General features: G+C 37.8%; 1 protein-coding gene across 1 annotated transcript; it reads left to right on the top strand.

The window, feature by feature from the left end:
- The first annotated feature begins 1,551 nt into the window (after window positions 1-1,551).
- Window positions 1,552-9,905, top strand: LOC103713615 (protein HOMOLOG OF MAMMALIAN LYST-INTERACTING PROTEIN 5). The gene is made up of 7 exons (XM_008800613.4): window positions 1,552-1,817; window positions 1,906-2,006; window positions 5,041-5,150; window positions 5,265-5,340; window positions 5,488-5,628; window positions 8,723-8,794; window positions 8,950-9,905. Exons 1-7 carry the CDS (start codon window positions 1,724-1,726, stop codon window positions 9,613-9,615), a joined length of 1,260 nt encoding a protein of 419 aa, XP_008798835.1. The 5' UTR covers window positions 1,552-1,723; the 3' UTR covers window positions 9,616-9,905.
- Window positions 9,906-10,446: the final 541 nt, after the last annotated feature.

The raw sequence follows: 10,446 nt of genomic DNA, 5'->3' as shown, positions 1-10,446 counted from the left end.
ATCACAAGCAAAACCACATTACATCTTTCTCACTCTTGCGGTTTACCATATTATGGGCAGGAAAATTGCGTGTGCCGAGAGAATCAGATACCGTTCATTGAAAAGTGGAGGTGAATATGGTGTATAGGTTTCAGTGTGACAGCAAACTGTTGCTAAATCTCATAGGTCAATTATATGCATGTATCAATCTCACAGTAGCACTAGCATCTCATGATATCACCCAGATCGCGTTAACTTGGCATCCGTAACAAAGTTTCTGGATGTTTTAGCAAAACTCCAGGATTGGGTGCAGACTCATTGGACTCTCACTCCACGGCTAAACCTAAGGTGGTATTTGGCGTTTCAAATGGGATATCTTAGATCATTGGTGATCATTATCTTGGGATAATCTGATCTCTGAGTTTAGTATGTTATGAGTTTAGTATGTTATGTTCAATGATTAAAAATTTGTGGATGTATACGAGTATCATGTTTTGTACTTCGTAGAAATTCAATATCATTGGCTGTATAATATCAAAACTACTCCGTATATTCTATAAAATATATTTTGTTGATCATATAAAAATATATTATAATAAATTTAAAATATAATTTTATAAAATATATTTATTAGTTTTATAAATTATTAATCCTATAAAATATATTAATTTTTATTATAGAATTAATTTTTTTCATTTATATTTATAAGATGCTATTATTTTAATACTAATATTTATTTTAATTTGGAAAATAAGGCTAATAGAAGCAATATATTAAATAATTTCATGTATATGAAGTGCAATAATACATTTCTATTATATTTAAAAATATAATTGAATAATAATATGATTAATAGTATATTATAATATAATGTATATCATAAATACTATATATGTAAAATATAATATATCTAATATTGATATAATATGTTATTGGTTTATTGATACCCTTTTTTTTTCCCTGCCAAGTCAAGGAGCGTTTTTGTTCCAAATTTTAGCTTAAGATTACTGGCCTTGAGTGATATTGATACTCTTTTTCAAAGATAATTTTTTACGACTAGATTGGATGGTAATTTAAGAAATGGATATGATTTGGGATCACTGTCATATAGGATTATCATGGTGCAATTAAATACTGTAATCTCATCATTTACACCTATACCATCATGTACCAAACCTCCTCTAAATGATTTGCCAACACTTCACCCAAACCACCAAGTGGTTTAAAAGTAAGGAAGTCCGTGACAGTTGTTTATGAAGAATATATGCTCAATGGCTCAATGCATATGATACAATATTAGTTCATGCTGATGAAATAAGGTGCTTTGAATAAAATAAAATAAATTTTATGCGCTGGAAAGAGAGAGATGTCTAAAGCACTTCGGGACCTTTTGTATTTTGATTCTATTGGGTGTATTCGTATTCATAATGTATAAAATGCCTATTTTAGCACCAAAAAAAAATAAAATAAAATAAATGAAATTAATAAGAATGAGAGAAAGTCAAAGCCCAAGCCAAGTTTAAAATAGCCCAAGCCTTCGCAAGTTCTCTATTGCGCGGCTCTTGGTGGTTTCCTTCGAAGAACCGGGAAGTTTCTTCTTCTTTTATATTTCTCCCAAGCGATTAATAATAGTAGCAAACCTCTCTTCTAGAGTTCTCCGTTTTCTCCCTTTCGCCGGATAGTCTCCTCTCTCTCACACACACGCGTTCGCGTTTCGCCGTCGTGTTGATCGGGTGAAGGGAAGATGGGGAGCGAGGCCGAGCCCGCGAAGGTCCTTCTGCCCTATCTCCAACGAGCCGACGAGCTTCAGAAGCACGAGCCCCTCGTCGCCTACTATTGTGAGAGAATTCCATAACCCTAACCCTGGATTTCTCGTTCCCTCTCTCGCCTTTTCCTTTATCGTCGCTGACATCCGATCGATTCCAGGCCGATTGTTTGCGATGGAGAAAGGGCTCAAGATCCCGCAGAAGGAGCGCACCAAGACCACCAACGCCCTTCTCGTCTCCCTCATGAATCAGCTCGAGAAGGTCATGTTTCAATTTTTCTCTTTTGATGCCCCCTTATTTATATAATTCGATGCGAACTTTATGTGTTCTAAATTCAGAAAGGGCCTGGCCATCTTTATGGACTGAATTAAGATGAACTCTGTGATGATTTAGAGTATATTGGTGTTTTCTTATGTGCATTGCTTTGGTTGTGAGATTAGTGGTTTTCTTTGATGAGGGGCCTATTGTGTGTGAGAATGAATCATTGGAATTCCTTCAAGATCTGTAAGGAATAGGTTAACTGGAAGTTCTGGTTTTCCCTCTGTAGATCCTCGATTGTGGAAGTAAATTTTCTGACAAGGTGACATAAGAAATAAGCTTGCCAACCTTATTAACACCTTGGGATTGAAATATTAGTTGAGTTGTAACTAGGGTCTTGGATCTTCTATTTCTCCCATCTCAATCACTCTTTTTTCAATACTCAAACCCTTGGGCTGTGAGATGGAGATACAAGGATGAGGCGAAATTATGCTTATTGTTTGCTATAAGGGTAAAGTAATAATATCAGTAATGGGAAACCTAGATGCAGCCCTAGATTCTGTCATATACTTTCTATTTCAGGGAAATCATCTAAATGAAACAGGGTTAGCCCATTTGCACAAAGGTGCCAGGGGAAAGAGAGCGAGGGCTGAGCTAGACTGTTTTTGAGAGCTTTGGTCCCAAATGCTTTCTAATAAAAATCCACAATTACCCTCTCAGAATGAAAATCAACACCGTTTTCATGATCTACAACGTCTAGAACATCTACAAACTAACATTTGTTTTGGAGGTCTCCTAACCTATGTCTCAAGTGGGTACAAATGAGTTGTAGCAATGTAGCTACCGTGCAAAAGTATATTATATGATATACAATTTTTAAACCCAAATCATTGATCTTGATATAAGTAAGTAAAAATATGTATAGACAATAAATCAGATGATTTGGGTAATTCATATCAAAGCATAGTACGATGCTGTTAAAATTTCACATTTCATATGCATTTGATGGACGGGTAGAGGACCTTCAAAATGCATGATTGGTTTGTAGCCAATTTATATTATTGATAATGATCAATGGCACAGATTTTCATTCTAAGAGGACCATCATTCTTTGCATTGGTAAGCATTTGAGGTCAAAGGCTCTCAAAAGTGCTCTATTTAATTTTCTCTGTCTCTCTCCACCTCTACACTCGCACACACTCACATACTAGAGTTTGTCACATTCCATGCATGTGCAAAAGGGACCAAGGACATGAAGCGGTGCACTGAAATATTCTTTTGACTTTCCGTTTGCGGGGAACTATAAGAAAGGGTGTGGTTGGTGATCTTGTTTGTGCTACCCTTCACAAGGAAGGACTTGGAGTCCAAGATGCTTGTATTGGACAGATGGATGCAACCAAGGACACAAAGCGGTGCACTCTAATATTCTTTTGACTTTGACTATGTGGGGCACTCTAAGAAAGAGTGCAGTTGGTGATCTTGTTTGCACCACCCTTCACAAAAAGGCCTTGAGTCCAAGATGCTTGTATTGGACAGATGGATGGACCTTAGTTGTTAGAATTGGTAGCAGGTGCAGATTTTGGGGAAGCAGATATCTTAGAAACAGTTTTAGTAAGAAAGTACTTAATAAGTGGATGTGGGTTCAAGATTCTGGGAAGATTCCAAAATAGGTGCAGTGTGTTATCCTAGGTAGAACATTCAATTACTAAGCAATGGACTGGCAGATTCATGGATGGACTGACACATATATGAATGCACACACCCATACAATTCATTACACCTTTGACCTATAATTAAGGTGTGAATTATTTATGCATCACTCCTATTTTAGTGATCCTGTTTGATTTAGATCGAGCAAAAACCCCTGGAGTCAGCGTCATGTGGCGCTCATTCAAAACATGATTTGGGTTTTAACGAGAGTGTTTATGGCTGAACTAGCTATAAGTCATGGTAGAAAGTAGAAACTGCATCTTTCCTTATTTTTGGCCATTGTTACAGTCTTCTTGCAACATAAAATAGAGATGATCAATTTATAGTTGCGACCAATACTTTCTGATTGAACTTTTGCTTATATGAGACAATCAAGCTGCAAAACCTACATATCCGTGTAGACAAAGGGGACTGGCAGGTAAAAGTGAGTGCAGGGAAATTAATTCCTGGTAAATGTATCTCATATTTATAATATTTGTGATAATTGATTAACCATGTTCGCATGTCTTTGGCCTGTGCCTTTCCAAGAAACTTATTTGTGGTTTGAGATGCAGATGGAGAAAACTGGGGGCACAACCTGAGCCGATTAAATCGATTCATCGTAGCATAGCCACTGCTACATGCATTAGAAAGATGGAAAGTGTATAAAAATAGGAGAGTCAATGGGAGTGAAAAATGTTTATATGGAGTGGATGTGGTGCCAAATGTAGTAGATTCCTGCAGCTAAGCCAGAGATTGAGATTCTGTATACAACTAGACATAATTGGAGCATTCGAAAAAAATTCTCAATGACAGAAACATGAAATGTAGTTTCTAGATAATAAAACGACATTCTTGCAAACCTCTCTAATTCAAAAGAATTGTACATCATCAAATTTGGCACATATGTTCCCTTCTCCAGCCATTGTCTGTTGAATTGGAAATAAAGGTGGGCACTGGATTAAACTTCAAGTTATAGTGAGCATATGTTTTGCTTTTGGATTTCTAAGTGCTGTTTCAAATTTTTGCATATAAGTTTAGATCTTATCGAGCATTTCATCCGCAAGTCATTATCTAATTAGTTGGTTAGCATAATTGTGTTGCATGGGCAATTTTACAAATTTGTCGTAGATATTAAGGTGTGAGAACCAGTGGTTTCTGATGCTATGGAGGTGTGATTTTCTCTTGTTTATCTCATCAACAAATAGAGCAGTTATTTTGATAGCCTGAGATACTTATTAATGATTATAGCTGGAATGGAATGCTCCAATTTAGATGGATTGGGATATCATTGATTGAAATATTGTTCATCTGTTTATTGATATGGACTTGTCATGCCTTCCAACAGGATAAGAAATCACTGAAGTTAGGGCCTGAAGATTACCTTTATGTGGAAGGATTTGCATCAAATGTCTTTGCAAAGGCAGATAAGCAAGATCGAGCTGGGCGCGCTGACTTGTATTTTAAATACCACATTTTTCATTATTGTTTCTTTTATATCAGTTGTCTTAAGGAGATCGGTTGTTGGTCTTGCAAATGCAGGTGAAGATTAATTTATTATTGGTTTTACAGGAATACTGCAAAAACTTTTTATGCTGCAAGCATCTTCTTTGAGATTCTGAATCAGTTTGGTGAACTTCAGCCAGATGTAAGTTTGTCTTCTCATTACTGGTTGCATAATTAATCCATTGTTCCTATGTACTATTTCTCTTTCTTTTATATTTCTAACTGCATTTAAATGGACTGTGATATGACTCAGCTAAATTGAGGACTTTTGTCCTATTTCCATTTGCAGATTGAACAGAAGCAGAAGTATGCTCTATGGAAAGCTGCAGAAATAAGAAGAGCTTTGAAAGAAGGACGGAGACCTGAACCTGGACCTCCTGGTGGTGAAAAAGATCTATCGATGCCCTCAAGTTCCCCAACCAATTCATATGTATGTTTATTAACTTGATCATAATATTTCTTAGTGGCTAGCCTCTGCTTATTCTGTGAGATTCAAAGTGCATCTAGGTTTTAAAGAGTTCAATGACCTCAAGTTTGGATTGTAGGAGATTGGTGTGGTCATATAAGCTAGAAGAAGAAAAGGATGTTGATTTTACAAGCAAATATTGGGCATCTTGTTATTATAGATCAAGTTATTAATAATTATACTCACAGTTAGGTTTCATTTGTAGTTAATATTCTTCTGAATAGGTCACTATTCCTTGGTTAGCTCAGATAAGAGCTTCACGATCATGGTTGGCAAACTTGGCATGAAGAAAGTTTTGGTGGGGCACTAGGTGGAGATGTTCGGGAAGGGTGTTGAGAGTTCCTGCCCATGTATTTAACTCTCTCTTCTGAAAGTGGGGGATTTAAAAAGCACATTTGGGGATTTGTCATGGTACAAAAAATGGTATGAGATTGGTTGGGTGCAGAGGCAGACTTCTTTTCCTGTATGTAGATAGACACAAGCTCAGCTTTGTCATAATTAGCTTGGGCTAAATACAAAATCAAGGCATGCCTATACCTATTCTATCCTTGCTTCATATTTAAGCGGTATGACCAATTGTAGCTATGGTAGTACCATAGGCGAAGGCAGGGAAAGGATCCCAAAAAGAGTAGGAAAGGGCATAGGCATCGCCTTTGACTGTCCGAAGTGTGAATCCCATCCCTGTTTGGTTAACTTGGATGGAAGTTGAGAGAAGGGCAGGAGTCTTGTGAGGTTGGACAAAAGGAGAGGAAGTGGTTGGATGTTGATGGTGACATGCAATAATTAAGGAGATGGCAGTGGGTGAAGATGGGCTGTGTAATAGCATATTGAGATGTAGATTTAGAGGATATTTGGCTGGCGGCCTGACTGTATCACAACCATTGGAGTGGTGACAGGTGGTGCAATGATGAGGTTGTATGGTGTGGCAATATGATGAAGACCATTGCTAGGGATCAAATGACCTAGAGGCAATGAATATGACCTAGATGAGATGAAGTTGACAAATCATTGGGGAAAACTGATCGTGTAGATCAAACATTTCATAAAGGGGGTTAATATGCTCCTCATTTGACCACTTTTTCTGTTGTTGTTGTTGTTGGTATCCCTTTATAACATAGAGAAACAAGAAGCATAACTGTTGCTGGATTATGTTAATCAAGTTTACAACCATCTACATATTAAGATTTTACACATTGCTTTTCTATGTATTAATCCAGTATTGACTTGTGCTGTGGATGTCCGAAAGCCTAAAAAGCTTGAAATTGAGGCTCGGCTCAAATGAGAGCTCCTTGACATTGGCCTTATGTTGGCCAAGACCCATTTCCAGCCCCTAATTGGTATCCCAACATATTTTGAATATTTTGGGAGGAACTGTACGTGAGGAAGATACAAGTGGCCACTGGAAGCCTTCAGCGAGAACCCGTTGTCTACCATCCATCATGCATTATTTATCGGACATGCCATTTTTAATTGAATTTGGGTCAGCCAACACAATTTGACCTGAATTTACAAGTCCAGTGTGCGTAACAGACGTATGACCAGATTAGGGCCATGATGGTTGTAGCTGAGTCCAACCGTGCTGTGTTGGATTGTCATTAGCCTCGCATAAGAATTGGAGATGCACATGAATTAGGTAAAATTTAATTTAATCGACTCATGGACTTAATCCAAACTCAACATATGATTGTGCTAATTATCTTGAAGTCCTTATTCTAAATTGAAATTTTAAGAAAGCTGGATGTAGTCCTACCATAATTAGATTCAGGCCTATTGGGGCCAAATACATCTAAGAGATGCTTCCATATTATGTGTTACCAAACACCAAACAAGTGAAAAAGTGATTCTTGTTAAAAGAACTTTCACTGGAATGCTTCAAAAAGCCCTTTTGGAAAAGTAGGAGCATTAGCAGCATGCCTTCACACTGTATGGCATAGATTAAAGTGGTATTTCCTTTGTCTAGTTGGTCAGGGGAAGGATAGGTGTTCATAGTGGTCTTTAGATTTTGGGCATGATGGATTGAAGACTATATATGGAAAGATAAGTGGTGTGGATTTGCCTTTTGCTTTTGTATATACCTTTATTTTTGCTTCTGATAGGTAAGCTGTTCTCTGGAGGTCTTGTGAGGAAGTCTTAAGGGGATTTAACACATGCTTTGTGTATGTGTGCATCAGTGCATGTGTTGGGCCAGTGTCTCTCCGTAGGAAGTCTTACACCTATGTGGTTCTTGCTGACCTCCAACATGACTTTGGAAGACTAGGAAATTCAAGGTTCATAGTGGATTAATGTTGTCATGTAGCTTGTGTCTTGGGGAAAAGCCCTGCTTCTGGCATCCTTTCAGAAAGGAAGATGGAGAATGGATGTAGTCCTTTATGAAGTGGACATAGAAATGGTTTACGTGTCTATTCTCTTAGGTAGAGTGGATTTGGTGTGATTTTTTAAGATCTCTAGTATCCTTGCAAGCATGTAGTATAATTCATAATGGTAGATCAAAGCCATCTCTCTCGCAGATGAACAAGGTTACTGGAAAATCTTTTTCTTTTTTGTCACCGGGTAGGCAATTTGTAAGGGAAGAAATGGTTGAATCCTTGCAAAAGTATATGTGGTGCTATGTTGGAGCATGGCAAGAATTTGATAAATTTTGGGACTAAAAGTTGCAGCAGGAACATTGACTCCGGGGTTTGGAAGGGGGGCTTGTATTATTTTACATTTTATAATTAACTGCTTGTAGGAAGATGCAAACTTGATGTTCAGTGGAATTTTATCTCTTAAGCATTATATATATATATATATTATATATATATATATATATATATATTATATATATCTTCTATGGATTAAAAAAAGGCTATTCCAGTTGTTAAGAAGCTGCTAAGTTCCTTCAAAGGTAACCCCGTACAAGACGTTGAAATTAAACAATAATAATAATAACAGTCCAAACCTTAAAAATTCATTCTTATTAACCATCAGAAGAAATTTGGAATTGTATAAACATTAAATAAGAAACTTCTGAATTCATCATGCTTGCACAAGGTTTAACTGATTCCTTTCTTTGGGTCAGGACCTGGGACCAAGCGAGAGCGTCATCCCTAGTGAATCAGGTGGTGATACAATATCTTGGCATGGAGATAAGGTCAATTTACAACTTTTTTCAAGGACGTTCAATTTTCCGTTTTTTTTTTAAAACCCAAGAAATTGATGGGTTTGTTCATTATTTTTGATGAAAACTGATGGTTTAATATTGGTAATCCTTCCAGGACTTACTGTTCAAGTTTTTTTCCTCCCCAGGATCTAGGAAGAACTGAAAGCTTCTCACCTAGCTATCCAGATGCTGATCCATCACCTCAGCATGCAGATAAGGCCAATGAACATAGCCCTGCACACCCACATATTTCACCTTCCTCTTTCTCGAGCAACAATTTTCCATCCAGCGAACTTCATCAGCTTCCGCCAACCAACCGACCTGAAATTTCTTCGTATCCTCAACCATACCACCATCAACCCTACATAAGCGAGCAACAACCAATGCCACAGAATTACCACTCTCCAGAAAATCCTAGCCCCCAATATTCTTACCCGAATTTCCAGTCTTACCCAAGTTTCCACGAGAGCACCTTTCCCACAGCCCCGACACATCAGCCTTCTTACTACCATGGCCCTGATGCTGCCTACTCTCATGAACCAGCGCCTTCAGTTTCAAACTACCCATCAACAGTACAATACAGTTCTGGCAGTGGCAATGACAATCATGTTGGGTCTCCAGCCCCACCTACCTCCAGCTACAAGTACGACAGCAATTATCAGCCGCCTGTAGAGAAGATCACAGAGGCTCATAAGGCGGCAAGGTTTGCTGTTGGTGCTCTTGCATTTGATGATGTGCCAGTTGCAGTGGATTTTCTTCGGCGTTCTCTTGAACTTCTCACTAATCCTTCAGCTGAAACCCATTCGGCGTGAGAGTGCTATGTTGATTTTGTTCAGATGTGACACTGTTCCTGTACATGCTTAGTTTGGAACACATGCTTGTGCATATATGGCTTACAAATTCTCTATGTTATCAAGCGCGCGGACATGTCTTTTTGAATTCTTGGATCGTATTCCTGTGTTATTGAGGTGATGCGATACTGTCATTATCAAAAAGGATATCTAGAACATGCTTTTCTTGTGCGAATTAACTGTTTAAGAAGTTCCATGTAATCGAGCTTTGTTACCATTTGCAGTGCATGAATTCCATGTGCCTATTCATGCCATGCCATCTTCTGGGTGTTGGTTGTTGTTTTCTTCGTGTGCTTGTTGTACAGAACATTTTGTCCGAGCTTTGCCTCAGTCACTTGCCTCGATATTTTGTTTTCCTGGCAACCCAAATGCCTTGATATGAGGAAAAGTCAAATGTTGGTCTATGTTAACACATCATGGAAGGTGGTGGGTGCCATGCCTGATCATCCAGCTTGTTTTTGCTGCGCAAATGTTCTTAGCTTGGCTGGCATGAAGCCACCTATTTTTATGTACAGATATTGGGGAGTTTATTGTGGCCTGTGATAAATTAAATTATTTGAACATCTACCATCCTCTTTTCCCCTAATTTTTTAAAATAAAAAAAAAAAGAACTGATGATCTTCAGCATTGCACGATGGACAAGAAGACGGTCAGGATTAAACGTAAAGAAGACAGATGCGATTTCCATATAATTTTAGAAGTGCAAGGAAATTTTTCATTGATGTCTCTGTTAATTATAATATGCTTCTACTTGGATTTCATTGAACCTTGTCAAGTAATAACCCTAGGTAG

Source organism: Phoenix dactylifera, unplaced genomic scaffold (genome assembly GCF_009389715.1).
Source record: "Phoenix dactylifera cultivar Barhee BC4 unplaced genomic scaffold, palm_55x_up_171113_PBpolish2nd_filt_p 000580F, whole genome shotgun sequence".
Lineage (NCBI taxonomy): Eukaryota > Viridiplantae > Streptophyta > Magnoliopsida > Arecales > Arecaceae > Phoenix > Phoenix dactylifera.
This window is presented reverse-complemented; position numbering and strand designations above follow the sequence as displayed.

Coding starts and splice junctions, on each gene's coding strand:
- LOC103713615 (XM_008800613.4), top strand. CDS start 1,724: ATGGGGAGCGAGGCCGAGCCCGCGAAGGTCCTTCTGCCCTATCTCCAA. Junction 5,341..5,487: donor TTGGTGAACTTCAGCCAGAT/GTAAGTTTGTCT, acceptor TTCCATTTGCAG/ATTGAACAGAAGCAGAAGTA. Junction 8,795..8,949: donor TATCTTGGCATGGAGATAAG/GTCAATTTACAA, acceptor TTTCCTCCCCAG/GATCTAGGAAGAACTGAAAG.